Source organism: Palaemon carinicauda, chromosome 2 (genome assembly GCF_036898095.1).
Source record: "Palaemon carinicauda isolate YSFRI2023 chromosome 2, ASM3689809v2, whole genome shotgun sequence".
Lineage (NCBI taxonomy): Eukaryota > Metazoa > Arthropoda > Malacostraca > Decapoda > Palaemonidae > Palaemon > Palaemon carinicauda.
Genome location: NC_090726.1, coordinates 46,701,936 through 46,724,005, shown reverse-complemented (window position 1 = coordinate 46,724,005; position 22,070 = coordinate 46,701,936). Strand labels below are relative to the sequence as shown.

General features: G+C 37.6%; 1 protein-coding gene across 2 annotated transcripts; it reads left to right on the top strand.

Moving 5' to 3' along the window:
- The first annotated feature begins 279 nt into the window (after positions 1-279).
- Positions 280-21,485, top strand: LOC137624622 (SOSS complex subunit B1). 2 transcript variants are annotated; one of them, XM_068355588.1, is made up of 5 exons: positions 280-568; positions 3,742-3,827; positions 12,747-12,856; positions 18,279-18,379; positions 19,454-21,485. In XM_068355588.1, the coding sequence occupies exons 1-5, from the start codon at positions 528-530 to the stop codon at positions 19,872-19,874; spliced, it is 759 nt and encodes a 252-aa protein (XP_068211689.1). In that variant the 5' UTR covers positions 280-527; the 3' UTR covers positions 19,875-21,485. The 2 variants fall into 2 exon arrangements, with proteins under 2 accessions (XP_068211689.1, XP_068211684.1); XM_068355583.1 differs by lacking the exon at positions 280-568 and adding an exon at positions 912-1,072.
- Positions 21,486-22,070: the final 585 nt, after the last annotated feature.

Here is a 22,070-nt window from a genome sequence, read left to right as displayed (position 1 = left end):
AATAAAATAAAAGAACGTTTTAAGCTGTCCAATAAACATCCATAAATAAGGTCACGTGACTAAACGGTGATTTGGCTATGACGAGAATTACGGATGAAAGAATAATCTTAATAAAGAGAATATAATCCCGTTATGATACAAATTACATTTATACTACTAATAATAATCTATATAATTATAGATAGCTATAAAATATACTTAATATCCGTATAGATGTAAATATCATACTTTTCATGTTTCCATTATCAATACTCGATGAAAGGGATGTCCTGAATGCGATTAGGCGTCAATGGTTGCCGTCAGACGGCGACATCTAATGTCCAGGAAAGTCGAAGGGTGTACTCTCTCATCTTCTTCCCTTATCATTACGCTAAACCTATATTTCCTTAAAAGGCTCTCATACAGCTCATCGGGAAGAAGGTTTGGGGCTACCTTGGTCTTTTTCCTTCACCAGAGAGCCTGTAAGAGCACGAATGGGAGCGTAAAAAGGGGTTTGGAAATTAGTCTCGAGATCCAGAAGGAGGAGGATGGCCAACCGTATGATGAAGCAGGGCGACGGTGCTGCTCGGTAGTTCAACCTTTCCTTTATTTTAGTGTGCTTGCCGTCCTTTCAGGATTTTTTGGGTCATGAAGTCCATAGATTAATGTCTAGGACTATGAGACTTAGACGTCTGTTCATACAAGTCTATTAAGAAAGGTTTCTTCCATAGAAATTTGTATGCGTGGCATCAATGGTTTGCTGGTGTGCCAAATGTATTGTTGTTATTGTGATAAACGCAGTGTTGCCACTTTTCCATCAAAGTGGTGTCAATAGTCTATATGGGTCTGTATTTTCCTGCTATTTTCTCCCACAAGATGAATTCGTCAAGTCAATTAAGAAAGGTTTCTTCCAAAGAAATTTGTATGCGTGGCATAAATGGTTTGCTGGTGTGCCAAATGTAATGTTGTTATTGTGATAAAAGCAGTGGTGCCACTTTTCCATCAAAGTGGTGTCAATAGTCTATATGGGTCTGTATTTTCCTGCTATTTTCTCCCACAAGATGAATTCGTCTAGCTATGTGCCCTCCTCAGAGTGAGTTGTATGAGTTTGCTAAGTGTGTGGAAGTGATCAAAGTGATAAATCATGCCCTGAACCTAAATATAATCCTGTCAGTGAGACTGCTAACCTTGGCCCTGTGTGAAATCGGATACGATAAGCATGTCGTAGTATAGTAATTTACTATAATATATTCTGGATTGCACTGCAATTTGACTTGCAATTGGTAGGTGTTGACAAGAGATTTAAAGTGAAAGTTGTGGTACTGTGTGGAAGCCTTTTTATTATAAGCACGGTAGTGTTCATGGATTATACACTAGATTTCTGTTAGGTTAGATTGTGATACGACTTAATGAGGTGTGTATAAAGTAACATTAGCTTGGCCTTGCATTACTCTAGTGCTAATTTGATCACGGATATTATTCTATTAAAACTTGCATAGCTAAATACATGGTTAATATATGATACTTTAATTTCTAGCCAAATACAGTACATGAGGCATATATTTTTCCTACTCGCTATCTTGTGTTTTATGCATTTCTGACCATGATTATTGGGGCAAGCCACCCTTTCATGAGTTTTTGGGCCTCCTTATGTAAAGACAATTATGGGGGACCCTAGTGGGAACTGATTATTTCTGGGGTGGGGAAATGTCATAAACGAGGGATTTGCAGCGATAAGAATGGTCAGAAATGAAAATAAGTCCAAGATAACCAGATGGAAAAAATATGGTTCATGTAAATGGCTGGAAATAGGCCAAAACGTGATTATTTAAATTTTGAGACTTGTAAAAAGGGTACAGAACCTAACAAACCCACCAAACCTAACCTAGTAGTTCCCAGGTCACAACCCCCTAGCCGGGGGGCGAGGCCCCCCCCCCCCCCCCCCCGTACCCCCCTTCCCAGGTCACAAACTAAAAGTAAATTACAACAAATAAATCATTAGATTATGATAAAGTAAATCATAAATAAATCTGTAGGTTATGATAAAGTAAATCGCAAATAAATCCTTCCATTATGAAAAGGTAAATCACAACTAATTCCTTACTTTATGATTGACATAATTGCCTTATTTTCCTTGGCAATCTTTACAAAAGCTTTACAGTAGAAAATGTTCTGGCCTTCCCTGAAAATTAAGTCAGAATCGGACCTTTGAGGCCTTATTTCGCTGTTGTTTTTTAATTGCACATGAGTAACAATAGCTTTAAACTGAACGGAGAGCATTTCCATCATAATCAATTGTTGACATTAAAGAAATTACACTAAATTTCAAAACATTGATGTGCTTCCCTTAAGTTCATTGTAGGAGACATCTTTACGAGATGGTGGTTAACTTAAAACTGAAGGCGAAGGTGGGAAAAAAATGGCTTTTGTAGAACATCTGGGAACTTATGAAGAAGTACTTGTAAGTTGTTAATTGGTTTTAAAAAACCACTTGACAAATATGTCATTGTAAATGCACAGAAAGCTTCGTAATCCAAGGGAAAAACGCATGCGCAAGAAGTCCCCTTATTATTTGTACAGACCATTCATTATTTATGTTTCATACACACAACACCTGATTTCCCACAGACCCCGTAATAATTGCCATAAATGGATAGAAAACAGGATAACCAACTGGAAATATGTTTGGTTCATCTATTTGGCTAGAAATTTAAGTATCAGTCTATTTACCTTTGCTCAGTGGTCTTGAGAAGACTATTATGGCAATTTAACAATAGGGTTATTGATTCTGTTAGGAATTATAGTATTAATTGCTAAGCCATTGCCCATTTGTAATAAATATTTTCAGGATCATAATCATTAATGTCATGAGACTTTATTGGGAAAAAAACTTTGATTTTCAAGAGTAAATGACAAGATTTCAAGTGATATTCCCATGGTAGAAAGTTCTCCAAATAATTAGGGTAGTATTTTATAGTTTGTTGCCTGTAGATTTTAAGCAAGTCATCATTGGGATCAAAATACCTTTCATTACAATATTTTGAAAGTTAATTTTTTGCCTCCAATATTATAAATTTCCCTTTTCCCCTATTTTAGCAGAATGTGTGCTTTTATTTCATTTTTATCCCAATATTTCAGTATTTTATTCTAGACTAGGTTTATTTACATCTCCGGAGATGCTATGGGATTCCATTACTGCCTATCATTATTTGGAATACAATACGTTCATCATCAACATCTTCTCCCACCCCTATTAACACAAAGGGCCTCGGTTAGATTTTGCCAGTCGTCTCTATCTTGAGCTTTTAAATCAATACGTCCCCATTCATCATCTACTTCATGCTTCATAGTCCTTAGCCATTTAGTCCTGGGTGATCCAACTCTTATAGTATGTTTCAAGAAAAGAATTAAAATACTGTAGAGTCTTTAAGGTATATTGTTGGTATTGGTTCAAGCTGCTATTTATGCTATTTGATACTTAACCTCACAGAAATTTGATATCATCTTTTTAGATAGACCCACGTTTTTACTTGTGTGATTGTGTTTGATAAGGCTCTTGGCATTGTTAATGGCAGTTGGGGCTAAAATCTTGCAATATTCAGTTATTTTTAATGGGGCCTGTTTGATATTTCTCATTTGTGAATTTCTATACACTTCAGTTTAATGATTGGGCAAAGTAAGGCTGGTCCCCTCAAAATACAGTTGCTGCATTGACTTTGCTTCGTTAAAGGAATGATTCTTAAAGACCTTTTTATCCCGCAGCAATATGGACATGCAGTATACGCTGATAAGGGAATTAAAACCCGGAATGAAGAATCTCAGATTAGTCTTCATTGTCTTGGAAATAGGTAAGTTATGTGCAGAAGGGTAACAGTATATATTTTTAAACACAAGACTTACCCGGTGGTTATATAAATATAGCTTTAGTCCCTGACATCTGGCAGAAATTCAAAACTCACGGCAATCGCAAATTGGGTAGCCAGGTGTACCACCAGTACCCTCTCTCACGAGGTACCTAGATCTATTCCGAGATTCCTCTGATCTTCCCTGCCGCTCTTGCCGGCAACATCGTTGGATATTCACTCGTTATTAAGCTGAATTTTGACAGTTGTCTTGGTGATGTACTACTAAATTGGTTATTGGCATTTGCTTGTTTTGATTTTCTTTGGTATTTGATCGTTATGTTTGTATCTTAAAAGGTAGGATTATGAGGTTTTTTTTTTTTTTCCACCTACTGTAAAATTGACGAACCTATTCTTGAAAACATGATGGCGGAAAGAAAACACTCCGCCAACACTATGACGTCACAATCATATGTTGTAGACTACGTAGTATAACTTCCAATTTTTTTTTCTTTTTCTATGCAAAGAATGGTAAGTGAATACTAACTTACAAACTAATAGTATTTAAGTTTTTATGGGATAAAAGGAATATGTTATTTTAAGAAAATATTTGTCCTTTTAGTATACTTTCTTTAGATAATCTTCGATCTATTTTCAGAGATTAAATAAACTAGCGTACAGTTAGATTTACGCTATGTAGTACTCATGACAATCGATATAGTCCCACAATTCTTTGTATCATTGTTTACTTTTTCGATATTGGGAATACTAATATTAATCATATAATACATATAGATGTTCCAATTGTAAAGTGTGACAAATCAATCAACTTTTATTGGAAACCCTTAAGTAATAAGGGTTGTTTACATATATATATATATATATATATATATATATATATATATATACTGTATATATATATATATATATATATATATATATATATATATATATATATATATATATATATATATATGTTATTCCTATATCTGTTCATTTAATATTTTATATAAAATATTTTGTTACAATTTATATAGGACACAGAGAAAACATATTGCATTCTCATTCAAGCCCTTGGTAGAAGTGTAAGATCTCTCACAACGGGCAGGTCTACTTATGTGAAAGAGTTTAAAAGTGCAAGTTTTCAGTGATAAATTAGTGCAGTGAATTTATTCAGTACAGTGGAGTGTGCGTCTGCTCGGACCTGTCGTTATCCTAGCCTTAGACCTCTTACAAGCTCCCCAACCCTTAGAAGAAGGAATGTCAATCGGTGAAAGGAAACTAGAGGCGTTAGTGCCTGAGCAGACGTCCCCTCGAGCGTTCCTGTTGATGTTTCCCAGAACGCTCGCCCTCGCCATGGGTAAGGTGACGTAAAAGTGTTATCTTCGCCGTCGGTTGACTCAGCTCACAGAAGCATCGAGTAGTTGGAAGTCATGACACGTAACTCTGAGCGTCAGAGCTTTGGACGGCAAACTACTAACGCTGCTGTAAGAGTTTGACACGATGTTTGAAACTGATTGCAACTTCTTTGTCTCTCTTGTTGGATGAGCGAACGTCATAGTTCCGGGCGTCTGAATCGCGAGCGTTTTTTAATCGCGAGCGTCATTGTTCCGAGAGTCACGTGGTGCCGAGCGTCAAGCACTTGCATGACGTCAAGCGTCCAGCAGTTGGACTTGACGTCGAGTGTCAAGCAGTTACGTGACACCGCGTGTCAAGCATAGCTCCGAGCGTCTAGATCGCGAACGACAGTGTTCCGAGAGTCACGTGACACCGAGCGTCAAGCAACCAGCAGTTGGACTTGACGTCGAGTGTCAAGCATGACGCCGAGCACCAAGCAGTGAGACGTGACGCTGAGCGTCAAGCAGTTAGACGTGACGTCGAGCATCAAGACTCGGACGTTGTGGTTACACCAGTTGGGCCAAACGTCGAGATCGCGAACGTCTTGGTTCCGATCGTGTTGACCGTGAGCGTCTAGCGTCGGAACATCGTTACACGAGGCGCTATATAAAAAGATACAGAAATAAATATTAACTGTTAAGAAATTATTTTCTCAGACCAAGGCCCGCTTGAACAAACTCTTGGTGTCTAATGGAGGGCGAGAATTAAACCCCTAAAAGTAAGAAATAATCGTGAACCCATTGAGGCCAGAATTTAGGACCTTAAGGAGTTGACTCCTAGGAAACAAGACGTCTCTACCTCAGTTAGAGACTTGTAGGAGGAAGGTATTGACGATCTCTTTTCCCCTATTTATCTTTTAGAGGAATTCTCTTAGGAGAAGATCCTAAGATCCTTCTTCCTTCGGTTGACTTAAAGAATCTCATGAGAGTTTTTTCTGAAGTTTCCGATTTAATTTGTGCCTGCTGCTCCTCATCCCGCCTTCAGAGTTTACGCTATGGAAGGCGTCGAAGGAGTCTCTGTTTACTAAGATGGTGCTGTCTCGATCATCTAAAAGAGCTTTGAGGATGATGGGAGACTGGATGCAATCCAAGTATACCAAGGTAATACTGTTTTTCCTTTTTCACTGGCTTGATTGGGCTCCAGATCCAGTGTTTGGTACGAGACGGGAGAAGTTCTCAACTTGGGAGTTCCTAACCTATACCCAAGGAAACTTTTCGAGTCTAGTTGACGCCCACGTTGGATGGCCTTGAGAAGGACCAATACTGGTCAACGTCAGAGCTTGATCATCGTCTTGAAGGCGTCTTCAGAGCTTTCGAAGTATTCAATTTCCTTGACTGGACTCTGGGAGCCTTGGGGAAGAAAGTTTTCTACCTTGAAGGATGTGGATACTGTAAGTATCAGCCTCATTATGTCAGGCATGGATAAAGCCTTAAAGGATGGTTCCAATGAGTTAGCTGCCCTTTTCTCAGCGGAGGTCTTTAAGAAAAGAGCCCAAATTTATTCATTTCTGTCCATTTGGGTTACTGTACACCCATTCAGAAGTCAGAATTGAGGTACGCACCACCTTTTTTCTTCTTCTCTTCTCCCTCAAGAGTTGGTCTAAGAGGTCTCTTCTGCATTAGCTCTTAATGTCACACAGTTTTGGTGTCTAAATCAGCAAGAAAGTTTCTGTATACTTTTTCTCTAAACCGCACAGACAACAGTAGGAGCCAGGCTAAACAACTTCTGGCGAGTCTGGGAGAGGAGAGGAGCAGACCTTTGGTCTGTGCTTTTACTAAAGGAGGGATGCGAAATCTTTTTCCTAGTGAAACCTCCTTTATTGGTTACTCCAATAGACCTCTCTACCAAATACAGAGAGGAGACAGGCTATGCAACATCAAATGTGTCTCTTTTTGGAGAGGGAGGCCTTTGTCTGGTGCTGGATGTAATTGCTCTCAACGCCTTCGTTCAGAAGACAAAGTTCTCTATGGAGACATCGAAATCAGTCCTAACAGCAGTAGGAAAGGACGACTGGATGGTCTCTAGACCTCCAGGATGCTTGCTTCCACATCCATATCCATCCAAACTTCAAGCAATACCTGAAGGTTCGTGTATAGGAGGACGTTGTCCAGTTTTGGGCTCTTTGTTTCGGCCTAAGCACCACCCCTCAAACAGATGGTGCGTCTGCTAGGAACCTGTAGTTCTTCTAACCATAGATCTCTTTCAAGCTTCCCAAACCCTGGAAGAAGGAATGTAGAACGTTCTAACCATAGACCTCTTCCAAGCTCCCCAACCCCTGGGAGAAGGAATGTCGAATGACAAAAGGAAACAAGAGGCTTTAGCTCCCGAGCAGACGCCCCCTCGAGCATTCCTGTTGGCGCTTCCCAAGGCGCTCACCTTCATCATAGGAAAGGTGAGGTAAAAGTATTTTCGTCATCTTCTGATGATTCAGCGCCCAGACGAGGCTGGCGTCAAGCTTCCAGACCTCTGAAGAGGAAGGTGGACATGGTCAATCAGCGTCCTATCCTGACACCACAAGCTTCTGGTTGTAGTTTTTGGAGCAGTCCTGAGCGTTTTTCATTCTACCGAAGAAAGCTCTACTGCCAAACGTCCTTTAGAACATCGGCAACTGTCAGGAAACGTCCAACTCACCCAGTTACAGGACAGCTGTCTGAGCCTGACATGACCTCGGTTCATGCTCCTCCTCCTCCGTTAGACTGGTTATCGTCCTCTGGAAGCTCTGCGCGTTCTTTAAACGGCGTAGAAAGCGAGCTTGTGGTAGACGTGACGTCTCCTGTACCGCAGCAAATTGACCCTAATTTTAATATGCTGCAAGATATGCAACAGAAACTCTCTTCGCTCATGCGAGTTTATCAGCCTGTGAACAACAAGAGAGTAGCAGGCCGGGACCCTGAGCATCAGGAAACTTCACACCTGGACGCTAAGCATCGTAAGGCTTCTAGTCGAGAGGTTCTTGATGACGAACGTCTTTACAACTCCCCCGTTAAATGTCGTGTTTCAGCCACTTTAACTCAAGGAGTCAAGCAGACAGACGTGACGTCGAGCATCCAGCAGGACGTGACGTCGAGCGTCCAGCAGGACGTGACGTCGAGCGTCCAGCAGGACGTGACGTCGAGCGTCCAGCAGGACGTGACGTCGAGCGTCAAACAGCTCGTGACATGGACGTGTACGCATTTCCACCATTCAAGATTCATTACAAAGTGATGCAAAGTTTACGTCACACAAAGGGACCAGATTGATTCTAGTGGCCCACTTTTGGCCCTCAGAGAATGGTTCACGGAGGTACTGGAATGGATGGTAGACACTCTAAGAAGTCTATCATTAAGAGTAGATCTACTCAAACAATCCCACTTGGAAAGGTACCATCAAAATCTCCAAGCTCTTCATCTAACTGTCTTCAGATTATCGAAAAACTCACAAGAGCTAGAGGTTTTTTCGGAGACAGCTAGGGCTATTGCAAGAGCAAGGAGGACTTCTACCATCAAGGTTTATCAATCCAAGTAGGAGGTTTTTTAGAAAGTGGTGCAGAGTCAACTCTGTTTCCTCGTCCAGTACCTCTAAAACTCAGATTGCTGACTTCCTGTTATATCTTCGATGGAAATGCAATTTTTTCATCCTCTACCATCAAAGGATACAAAAGTATGTTAGCAACCGTATTCATGGCACAGAAACTTGGACTTTTCTAATGTCAAAGACCTACTGGAACTTCTCAAATCGTTTGAAACATCAAAACAACAGCTCCAGGATTCACCAGCTTGGAATCTGGATATACGTAGTCCTGAAGTTCATTATGAGTGACAGGTTTGAGCCCTTGCATTCAGCTTCATTTAAGAACCTCACGATGAAGACACTTTTTTTTGGTCAGTCTGGCGACAGCTCAAAGAGTCAGTGGGATTCATGCTTTTAGCTAAATGTTGGTTTTTTGAGATAACAAAGCTATCTGCTCATTGCAGTTAGGCTTTCTCACCAAGAACGAACGCCCTTCTCAACCTTGGGCCAAGGCTTTTGAGATTCCGAACCTTTCGGATGTGGTTGGAGAGGGTCCTGTGCCCAGTAAGAGCCCTGAAGTTCTATCTGGACTGTATGAAAGAGTTGGGAGTAAAGTCGGAAGCTCTTTGGTGCTCGGTCTAGAAGTCCTCGTTACAGATGTCGAAGAATGCACTTTCATTCTTCATCAGGCTCTTAATTAGAGAGGCTCATGCGCATTGCAGTGAGGCAGACCTCAAGTTTTTAAAAAGCCAAGACGTATGAAGTTAGAGCTGTAACAACTTTGGTGGGCTTCAAGCAGAATAGATCGTTGCAAAGCATTAAGGACACAACCTTTTGGAGGAGTAAATCTGTGTTCGCTTCACATTACTGTATTTTGAAACGTGTCCAGACTCTTTATGAGGACTGCTTCACTCTGGGACCATTCGTAGCAGCGAGTGCAGTAGTGGGGGAAGGATCCACCACTACATTCCCATAATCCTAATACCCTTTTCTTCTCTCGGAAATTTTGTATTTTTATGGTTGTTCGTGGAGATTGAGACAGTCTTCCACAATCATTGATTTTAGCCAGGTGGTCAATTTGTTCCTTGAGAGCACCCGGAACAAGGGTATTGGAGGAGGTCCTGTCAACATAGAGGTATTTACACCGCTTTGACAGCTCCTAGAGGTCTTCAGCCCCCTGGGTGGATTGCTGGATCTCATAAGGACAGCGGACATGATGAAAGTATTCATTGAAGTCAGCTTCCTTATCCACCAAGGGTGTCAATCGGCTATATTTATATAGCCACCGGGTAAGTCTTGTGTTTAAAAAATTATATTTTCATAATAAAATAAATTTTTGAACATACTTACCCGGTGGTTATATAAATTTAATTCCCTCCCTCCTCCCCTCTAGAGACCTATGGGCATGGAAGATCTGAGGAATCATGGAATGGTTCCAGGTACCTCGCTGGAGGGCGCGCAGGTGGTACTCCTGGTTACCCAATCTGCGATTGCCGAGAGTTTTGAAATTTCTGCCGGACGTCAGGGACTAAAGCTATATTTATATAACCACCGGGTAAGTATGTTCAAAAATTTATTTTATTATGAAAATATCATTTTTTTCCTATGAATCTTACCAAAGTTCATTGCTGTCCCCCAACATGTGGCAACAGCAATGACCCCTAAATACAATTCTGTACAAAATATATTAAAAACTTCTACAGCTTTCCTCATTGATACTTTGGCTGCCTGTGTAGCACTCTGATCAAACATTGATGTTTGATTAAACTAGGGTGTTTCTCTTGTCCCCACTTCCAACGGATCTTATCCAACTTCTCTCTTAATATTACATCCTGGGGCAACAGGGATTTTCCCTTGTTTGCACCTTGGCTCCTAATAGCCTCCCTAGTCCAGCAGCTGGGCAAGAATTGCCTAAATTTCATTGGTTATTGTAAAACCATTCAAGTGGAAATACATTGTGATGTTGAATTATGGTTAGAGTCGTAAAGGAAGAAAGTAGAGATGGGTGCTAAAGCTTTTATGTAAATTGCATCTGAAATGTAGATCTTTAGGAATATAGCTTGAAGGATAGTAGGCATACCAATTAGACACTTTTGACTCTTGTAAGAAAGATAACGATTCTTAAGCCCTTCAGGAAGACTTGAGTAGCTCTCTACTGTGTCCACACCAGAACTGTTGAAACCTCGATCACGTTTACATCACACAGACTGCCAAGGAACAGGAGCCAGTGTCTGGCGAAAATAGCATTTGCCAGGGAATCTAACAAAACCAAATAAAAATGTGTACATAAATGTATTGGCTAACATTGACATATTTTGGGACTCGTGGCCAATATAAAATGGAAAGAATGTATATTAACAGAACCCAATCGAGTTTCCAGCTACATAGATATTTAATCCTTGTATATTTCGTAGGTTATTTGCAAATTATTGTATTGAAATAAGAATTTATATTGTAATTATAAGTTGAATTGGGGGGAAAAAACAAGTATAGTACTGTAATGTCATGTGACTTAACATGCCTCAAAAAGTATCTAAAGATAATTTAGGATTTTAGAAGTTTGAAAATTATTTTTAAACTTTCTTATGCTGTTCTTAAATGTATCTTGTGAAACAACTGTATAGGATTTTGGAAGTGTTTCTGAACACTAAAGGTACACACAGATTGCCCAGACCTTATTTCTGGACAGGGGCTCGTGTACAGTCGGTCATAGCCCCCAAAATAAAGGTAGTTGATGCTGTATCAATAAAAGTTTACAAGACAAGAGCCCTTAACCCTTTTACCCCCGAGGCTATTTGGAAATTTCCGACCCTTAACCCCTAGGGGGTTATTTTTTTCCCAGCACATTTTGCAGTATATTTTTTTTAAATTGCTCTAATAGCCTTAATTTTGGTCATAGAGAGGTCAGGTTGGTCTCCTTCTCTTGGAAAATGCCTGAATTTTCTCAAAAAATTATCAAAAATATGAAAAAAAAAATTTATAGCATTTTTTTGCAAGGGCGTACCGGTACGTCCATGGGGGTAAAGGGATGACTTTTGTGAAATGTACTAGTACGTCCTTTGGGGGTAAAAGGGTTAAAGAAGTTAGTTGCATTTCCAATGAGCATTTTGGTATCACAACGGTAAGTTCTTGTGTTCATAGCAGATAGAAATATTTCTTTAGCTAGCATAGGTGGTAACATGAGGTCTTAGATCCTGTATTTTAGTCTTGGAGTATGTTCAGTGCAAATAACATTTTATTTGGAAGGTTATCCAGTCTCGTGAGTTTAGATTAATTGATGAAAAAACAAGGGGAAGTTACCTATGGTAAAAAATTATGGTAAACTAGAGGGGTATTCAGTAGTCTGCTGATTTATGCCAGGGCATCTTATTTCTCGACCTTTTGGACGTTTTGCTCGTCTGTGACGTTGACCTTTGACCTTCCAAATTTAATAATTTCAAACTCTTTACATGTAAGTTTAAAATCCCTGCGAGTTTCATTACTTTACGATTAAATTTGTGGCCATATGGTTGATGACCGGAATTTGACCTTTTGCTTGACTTTAAGATGTATTAATTGGCATGAATTCTCATTCACTTAAATATTAACCAAGTTTGAAGTCTCTGTGACAACGATGTCCAAACTTATGGCTGATTACGTGAATTGGACATTTTGCTAGACTGTGACCTTGACCTTCCAAAATTTAGTAATTTCCAGCTTTTTACATGAAATTTAATCCCTGCAGGTTTTGATTACTATTAAAATTCTCGCCAGAAAGCTGTTCACAAACACGTACACAAACAGCGGGTAAAACATAATGATTCTCCTAAGTGAGATATCTGGTTGGTAGGTTATGAATATAGTTGAAGGTGGATCCCTCGGTTGAAATTCTGACTCCTCTCATGGCTACCTTAATGTCAGGAAGAACTAAATAAATGTTTATGGTAGATGCAAGACCTGGGTCCAGTTTACTGCATGAATAAAATCGATAGATTGTAGAATTTAATGATAATCGACATTTCCTTGTAGCATAGTCAAAAATTTTCCTCGACTTTACAGGCCGACCTAATGTAACCAAAGAGAACCATGAAGTACGATCTGTTAAGGTTGCAGATCGCAGCGGGTGCGTTAACATATCAGTCTGGGGTGAACCTGGTCAGCTTTTACAGGTAAGATTAAAGTTAAGTGCGTGTCCCTTTGGGGGAATTGTCACAAAATTGTCGGGTCTGTATTTTCTCAGATTTTGGATGCTTTAAAGAAATTTATATTTTGGGGATTGCTTGTTCCATAAGAGCCCATTATACATACATACATACAGTATACCAAAGCACTTCCCCCAATTATGGGGGGTAGATTATATGCATTGATTATAGAAGAAACATATGGTTAAAGGCATTACCATGAAATTGGAGATATAATAGTTTTAACTCGTTACAAAAAAGTCACAGCAAACAATTCTGAAATATTTCTTAAGGGTCTATTTGGTTATTTTGCGCATTAAATTTTTACAATAATTTTAAAATGTTTTTATTTTTTAATCAAATTCAAATTGCCATTTGTAAGGGCTTGATTTTTTTTTTTTAGATGATTTTTGGAGGAGAAAGTTTACAAACTTTTGCTTGATATTTTAAAGCTGTTTAGTCTAAAGGTTTAGATTTTGTATGGAAGTAATCAACAGTACCTTCAAACTATCTTGACTAGATTGTATTAGAGTTAATTTATATAAATACCAAATGTATATACTGTATACATGTATTTACATATACTGTTTACAATATATTACATATATATGCTTATATATATACACACTCAGTAGTATCTCGGCTTACAAGTTTAATTCATTCTGGGAACAAGCTCACAACCTAAAATGCTTGTACTGTATTCTAAAAACATTTTGCCTTCTAAGAAATACATCAATTTAACTCAATGGGTTCCTTATGTCCGTAAATACACATGCTGGTAATTATTCAACAATTTATAACCCCTAACACCAGAAATGAGTAGAAATTCATAATTGACAAACGAATTAATTAGCACTTTACCTTTGAGAGGAGTCATGGCCGTCATGAGTGAGACGAGAGAGGGGTTACTGCTCTGAAGGGATTCTCTCTAATTGAATGTCTTAGCTTTATAGACACTCGGTTGTCGTCTTTTTTCACAATCTACCTTTGACGGAAGCTATATAGAGAAGACTGCATTTGCTCTTTCTTTAAAATAGCATGAAAATGGCGCTTAAAATCGTGGAAAATAGCATGAAAATGGGTCTTAAAATCGTGTGACCATGTCATGATCACTGCATGGCTGATTTCATGTTAGTCTTGTCAGTACTAGTTCACTATAAATGGGGCCGTATGGTGCAAAAATTTTCGTTAGACCAATGCAAGACTCGTAACCCAATGCAAATTTGTACGCTCATTTTCGAGTTTGCTTGTAACCAGAGGTACTACACAGTATATACGCATGAAATGTAATGCAGTATTTATATATCAAAAGATGAATTATCCTAAAAAAATGCAATATTCAAAGTCCCTTGCACTGTGATCCTTATACTGTATACCTTGCTCTCTCTGCTTCTTGACCTACTTCTCCCGGCCTCTTGAGAGAGTGACGTCTCCTCTCTTCATCTCTCCGAGAGAGAGTTTTTGTGGCAGCCATTTCAACAAAGTCAAGGTATTTCATCAGATATCCCTACTGGTATCCAAAAATTGTGAATCCATGTTACGACAACCTCAGATCAATCAAGTTTTTTCTTATTCAGAATAGTCGACGTATTTAAATGAAGGTTTTTAATAGGGTTTTGAGCTTGAAACATTTCTCCAACGGCACACAGAAGAGAGGTCTCAGGAGACTTTATACAGAGCTCCAATCTCTAGTGCTATCGAGTTGGAAAGGGAATTTTCATATCTTGTATGTGAAGGAGATTTATTTGGAATTTTAACTACTGCTTGGTTATAGAAGCACTGATTTTATTTGCCTTTTGGGCAAAGTTTATGGTTGTTAGTACTTATGCAATGGAGAGTGAAGAGGAAATATCATGTATCTCATTCTTTAAACTTTTACCACTCATAAGTTTCCTACATATGGTAGAGATTCGTTACAAGAGTGGGTTCTTATGTTGTAAAGTTATCGAATCCAACATGAATATCTTTGGCATCCAGCTCATAACCCCCAACAGGGTTGTGGGGGCCGATGTTGTAACGTCCCTGACTGGGGTATGAGTCCCGTTCAAACTCGTAAGCTCCTTTGGTTGCTGCAACCTCGCCATCCTTGTGAGCTAAAGATGGGGGTTTGGGGGAGCCTATAAGTCTTATCTGTTGAGTCATCAGCAGGCATTGCCTGGCCCTGCTTGGTCTTAGCTTGGGTTGAGAGGGGTCTTGGGCGCTGATCACATGTACATATGGTCAGTCTCTAGGGCAATGTCGTTATCCCTTGCCTCTGCCGTTCATGAGCGGTCTCCAAACCTTTAAATCTGTCTAATCTTCATTGGTTTTAGTTAGCTGGTGAGCTGGCCCACTTATGTACTATGAATTTGTAAATCTATTTTTACAAGATGAAATGCTTTTAAAAGAAGTTAAAACCTCTTATTTATTGGGTTGATAGTTCCTTATCTCTCTAAGTCCACAAGTTTGATATTGATTTTATCTTTGATATTTACTGTGTCTTATAGATTGCACTTTTACAATATTTTTGGAGGTGAACGATCAAATCGTCAATGGGTTTGTTCTTTTTGACAAGGTTTCTGTTTCGCAATTTAGTGCCTGTTTGTTGATTATTATAAGCGATATCATTTGAGAGTTTCAACAGCTGATTTCTTAGCCTTTTTCACATGATTTACACATTCTTTAGTTCATTATAGTAACATTGTTTCTTGGTCCCTTTCCTTTATTTAAGATCTGCAGTGGTAACATAAATGGAAGTGTCTTGTCACTAACAAATTTCATAGCATTGTTTCTTGATAGAATGATAGGTATGTTCCAAATCCTTGTGGCTGCCTTTCTAGATTGATAGATATGTTCCAAATCCTTGTGGCTGCCTTTCTAGATTGATAGATATGTTCCAAATCCTTGTGGCTGCCTTTCTAGATTGATAGATATGTTCCAAATCCTTGTGGCTGCCTTTCTAGATTGATAGATATGTTCCAAATCCTTGTGGCTGCCTTTCTAGATTGATAGATATGTTCCAAATCCTTGTGGCTGCCTTTCTAGATTGATAGATATGTTCCAAATCCTTTTGGCTGCCTTTCTAGATTGATAGATATGTTCCAAATACTTTTGGCTGCCTTTCTCCATTGTTATACCCTTTCAGAATGTTGTACTGTATAGTATGTTATGTAAAGGGTTCTACAGTTATAAGTGAATACTCATTTGATAGTTCCCTGCTTTGTCAGTGGTTCTATATCATTATTATTTGCAATGTTCATATCCTTGGAATCCAGTCCCACACATTTAAGTAAAGTAGGCTACAGTACTATAGTCCATTTCTTTTAGCGATGCAGATTTGCACCGACTCGCAGCGGTGCCCTTTTAGCTCAGAAAATTTTCCTGATCGCTGATTGGTTAGAATGATCTCGTCCAACCAATCAGCGATCAGGAAACTTTTCCGAGCTAAAAGGGCACCGCTGCGAGTCGGTGCAAATCTGCTTCGCTAAAAGAAATTGACTATAGGATGTGATTTATCTCATCTCATGCCCCCCCCCCCCCCCCCCCATTCTTGGGTTGATCTTTGCACATCATTTACGCACAAGACATGTAAATGTGAACCCATCATCCATAAGGTAATGAGGCATATTAAGGGAATTTTCTGTAGATGAAAGCACATGGCAAAGGAACTATTTTTTCCCATTTTTGATGATGCTAAATAACTCAGGTATTGAACACAATTTGAGGTCAAACATCTATGATGTCCTTTAGCAATTCTTTTCTTATTTTGAGTTGTTTTTTCTATTTTCTCAAAAACTTTTCAATACTTCATCTGAACCTGGAGAAAAGTTCAAAAATATATACAGTATACAGTGCAGGACTGTATGAATGAAGCTAAGAATTGACATAAAGTACAGAAATACATATACTTTGTATATGCGTTTGTATTTATATGTTATTTATATATATATATATATATATATATATATATATATATATATATATATATATATATATATACACTGTATATTTATATATATATATATATATATATATATATATATATATATATATATATATATATATATATATATATATATATAATCATCTACGCCTATTAATGCCAAGGGTAGATTTTGCAAGTCGTCTCTATCTTGGCTTTCAAATCAATAATTCTCCGTTCACCATCTCCTACTTCACGTTTCATTCTCCTCAGTCATGTAGGCCTGGGTCTTCCAACTCTTGTAGTGCCTTGTGGAATCAAGTTGAAAGTTAAATGAACTAATCTCTCTTGGGGAGTGCGAGGAGCATTCCCAAACCATCCATATGTGTGTGTATATATATATATATATATATATATATATATATATATATATATATATATATATATACATATATATATATATATATATATATATATATATATATATATATATATATATATATATATATATATATATATATATATATATATATATATATATATATATATATATATATATATATATATATATGGTATTGTGCATAATGCCTACTTTGGTTTTAAAAGCAGTTCTGTATACAGCATTTAAATTAATTAAACATATTTAACTTGCTGAAATCTTGAGTATTATAATACCCTCATTTCTCATTACTGTACCCTTCAGCACATAAGTCAAAATTCTTACTAAATTTCGTAAAGGTTGACAAAAATCTATACACTAGCATAGTTTTAATTTGCAGTGAAAGAGAACATAAATTTTATTTAAAAGGATATTGGCAACTTTTTGAATTGTAGAATTTTAAATGTTGCTATTTCATGTTTGAAATAACAGAATGATAGATATTTTTTTTTTTTTTTTTTTTATTAATTATACTCAAGCATTAGCATTCTCACAGAATTTTTCATTTCTTTGTGAGCTTTTTTAATTACTATCCTGAGATCTTCATTATTTATAGTGTTGTTTAACTACAGGTTTTATATTTGTATTTACACATTTATTTAATGCTTATGTAATATTTTAATCTTTACTGTACAAAAAAGGATTTTGCTTTATACACGACACCCAAAAGGTGCTCGCGCGAGGGTTGTAACCTCAGCATTCCATGCTTTTATCTTTCTCTGGTATAATTGGAAGGTTTTATCAGAAAAGGTATATAAGAAGGACTCTTTTCACCGGCCGCCACAGGTCGACCCAGAAAAGAGTTTACAGGCAAACTTTTTCTTGAATTATTATTCATTCGCTTCCCGAAACCATTGAGCTTCTAGCCTTTTGTAATGGGTCTGATCTAAGAAATGGAATGTTATAGTATTTCTTTATTGCACCTTAGTAATTTTCAAATTATCATTATAAAAAATTACCATAATTACATTTTTGTAGCCCAGAAAAAGGTATTTAGTGATACGTTTGTGCTCCAAACACAATTTTGTATTATTTTATATTTTTTTTTACATAGCTATTATTTCTTTCAGCCGGGTGACATTGTAAATTTAACAAAAGGATATGTGTCTGTGTTCAAGAATTGTCTTACCCTCTATGTCGGGAAAGGGGGAGACCTGCAGAAAGTTAGCGAGTAAGTAAGCTACCTGTTTTATACTATACTGTAGTCGTTTAGTAAGTACAGTGAGTGCACTTGGCTCCTAAATTTTTCAGTTGCAGCAGAGCACATGTCTTACTTTACCATATATAATCTTTTCTTTTTATGTCGACCCCACATAAAGGTGGGGAAAGATGCAGACAAAAAAGTAGTAGTCTTTTCTTTTTATGGTTTGGTTACAGAAAATTTTAAAGGGCAAATGCATTGCTTTTCAAGAGTACTTGAATGTTATTGTTCATATTTAATATTGAAAGGTACATAATTACGAATCTGTTGCAGATTCTCCTTTAGTAATAATGTTGGAATTGTTTAAGCACTCTAGGTTTGTTACTGTCATCTGCATTTAAGCCTTTTAGTTACTCTGCTAGATGTGCTACACTATTGATAAATCTAAACAAGTGTATCTCATAAAGAAAAAATTAGAGAACATTTCTGAAAGACTGGAATCGATGCAATAAAAAGTGAGTGACAAATTCTACAAGCACTTGAATAGGCAAAGAGATGTTAAGATCCAGACAGCCAGCTGGATCTTCAATTTCGGAATCTCGTGGTTGTGTAGAGCTGACCGGATCACGTCAAGGTGAGAGTTTCGCAATAGAAGGACTGTAAGGATTGTAATTCGAGAGAGCAAGGCTCAAGTAGAGAGTATTAACTCTACAGTATAATGCAAAGAGTACCAAAGAAACCATTACTGACTGGTACACCTCAAAACAGCTAGCCTAGTCTTTCTAGAGTTTAATTTTGAACTATAAGACAGTTTTCTTTTAGATGGGCTTGCCTATTATAATACTGCAGATATCTGATCAGGCACTGTCCCCATCTTTGGTTTTTGAAGTTTATATAAAAACAATGAAATTTCATTCAGCCTGTTTGGTTTGTTTTTGTAATTTTGCAGGCCCTATTGATCTAAGCATATTTTCCTTCCTATACAATTTACAGTATAACTTATCCTATAGGCAGTTGATGCCTTTAGTAGCCTTGTTTTAATTACTGTACATTTATTTTATTATGAAATGGTGAAATTGAACTATTCATTCTACTCTATTTCAGATTTTGTATGCAGTTTAATGAAACACCCAATATGTCTGAGCCCAACCCAGATCTGGTCAATCCAATGAAGTCCATGGGGAGTGGTGTAGGTGGTGGAAGCAGTGGTAACAGTGGGAGTAGTGGTGGTGGGGACTCTGGAGGAGGGGGTTCTCGTGGTTCACAAGGCAACATAGGAAATTCAGGAGTTAGTCCTTTGTCAGACTCGATAAGAGATCCTAGGCTACTAAAGCCAAATTCCAACGGCGGCAATATGGATCCCCGTGCGAATAAAGGTGGAGTTAATAGCATAAGTACATCGAACGGTCACGCACATCATAACAGTGGCGGTAAACACGGTGGAAGTTCGAGCGGTTCCTCTTCGTCGAGTAAAAGTCGGAGTAATAATCACATTCCTTCAAATAGACAATCGTCAAAGAGGTAATGTGTTCATTAATTGATTATATGCAAGACTGAAAAATTAAAAGATCTAGAAACAAGGGTTATCGTCTTATAGTTTTTCAAGTGAGTGGACGTCATACTAGCCTTTTGAAGACTGAAAAATTAAAAGATCTAGAAACAAGGGTTATCGTCATATAGTTTTTCAAGTGAGTGGACGTCATACTAGCTTGTTAAAGCCTTTTGCCAGAAAATTTTAGGGAGTTCAAGATGGTACGTGAAACACCAGCTATGAAGATTTGCTCTGTTTATCTGAAGACATGTTAAGATGTTGAAGGAATGCAGTAATACCTTGACTTACGAGTTTAATTTGTTCTGTGAACGAGCTTGTAACTCAGTTTCCTTGTATACCAAATTAAGTTTTCCCATTAGGATTAGTTGAAATTCTTTTAATTCATTCCAGCCCCCATATACCATAGCAACTTTTTCCTACATTTTTAAATAAGAAAAATGTACTTTATAAGTAACAAATAATGCAGTACACAATAAAAGGGAATGTAAAGAAATAAACTGGCTTTACTAAGTTTTAAGTTTATTTACTGTGAAGATCAGATGAAGATGTTGGCCAGTTGGCCGAGGTGATGAGTTTTGGCGCAGAAGCTTGGGGGACTTATTCATTTTGTATTCTATTGCTTAATTTAAATTCCTCATTGCTTAATTTAGCATACGCACTATGTTTCAGTTTGTCACTAATTCATCTTCAATATTTTTTTGTGCCCTATTTTCCTCTCTTATGGCATTTCAGTGAAAACCTGTCCAAAGAGGTATATTTCTTACCTCCCTTTCAAAGTGTTTCAGAAATAAGCGAGGCAAATTTTGTTACACTGGCAATGCATGACCTGTTGAAGCCTTTTCAAAGTGTTTATTTTCAATGAACTGAAGTTTTCTTCAACGTTCCCAACATTTCCTTAATCTCACTTGTACGGGTAACCTCTCTCGCGATAAATTCCTGTAAAACCTCCGAATGCTGTTGAAATCATCGTAACCCTTTTACCTAGCGTTATAGCTTTTATCGACTTGTTTTAAAATCATGAATACCTCAGAAATACTACGATTGGATTGCATTGCCAAGTCAACAACACGCACACTTTGCTTACTAGCTTTCCTGGTACCAATGATTGAAATTTCAGAAATTTCCCAAAAATAAACAAAGTGCAAATACAAACCAAGAAGAACACGATAGAGATGCTTGCATGTCAAGATAACAACGTGAACTGAACGCTCACTGGGCTACCTAGTAGTGGGTGGCGTAAGTTTGCAAGTTTGCTCGCGACTCTGATCTCGGCGAGCATCATAAAGCAGAAATTCGACCAAGCGACAGCTCGTATCATGGAGAATTCTTAAGTAAAGGTATTACTGTATACAGCGTTCTGTAGTAATATGCCATATGTATCATTTTATATGTGATGACAGGATGTTAGCATTATATGTGTGTGTTTTATGTTACTTGACGATGTATGTACATATGTATGAATGATTCCGGGTGTGTGTAGTACACTACTTACAAAGGAGTACTATGTATCTGAACAACATACATATTAGTAGAATTTTACAATATTGGATCATGTAATTAAATAAAAGATATATTTATTTAGTTTATTTTTGTTTTTCTTTCACTGTAGACTATTAATGACTGAAGAGATAATACTGCAAGTTACCCTGAACTAGACATAAAATGCTTCCTCGTATGAATAGAAGAACCGATTCTCAAGATATTTGTCAGTGGTTCTTGGAAGTGCATCGTCTTTAGTGCTTATTCAAAAGGTAAGAGAAGTTTTTCTTTATCAGTAACGAAGGATGCATTGAAGCAATTTAGTTCTGTTTCATCAATTTTTAAAGGTAAAAAAACATCCAATTTTTGTGGTTAGGAAACAGCTTAAGTGAAAATTCATTTAGGGTTTGGGATTTTGCCTTATGAGGTTAATATCTTTACCTACCATATAATCAATTGCCTCTAACTAGTAAACCTGTCTCCCCAGTTCCACGGAATACTTATTTACTTCAACACCAACATGAGAATAATTGGTTTTAACTCTATCTTGGTAATTTATTCGGTTTACAGAACTTGAAATGAAGATTTCGAAGGAGCAAATCGGTTTTTAGCCCAGTGAATTTCCCAGTTATTTTGAAGGAGCAAATCGGTTTTTAGCCCAGAGAATTTCCCAGTTATTTTGAAGGAACA

What these genes read in the sequence shown, in the direction of transcription:
- LOC137624622 (XM_068355583.1), top strand. Translation starts at nt 1,005, where the DNA reads ATGGGTCTGTATTTTCCTGCTATTTTCTCCCACAAGATGAATTCGTCT. An exon ending in CTTCATTGTCTTGGAAATAG is followed by an intron (nt 3,828 to 12,746) that starts GTAAGTTATGTG and finishes TCGACTTTACAG; the next exon opens with GCCGACCTAATGTAACCAAA. An exon ending in GACCTGCAGAAAGTTAGCGA is followed by an intron (nt 18,380 to 19,453) that starts GTAAGTAAGCTA and finishes ACTCTATTTCAG; the next exon opens with ATTTTGTATGCAGTTTAATG.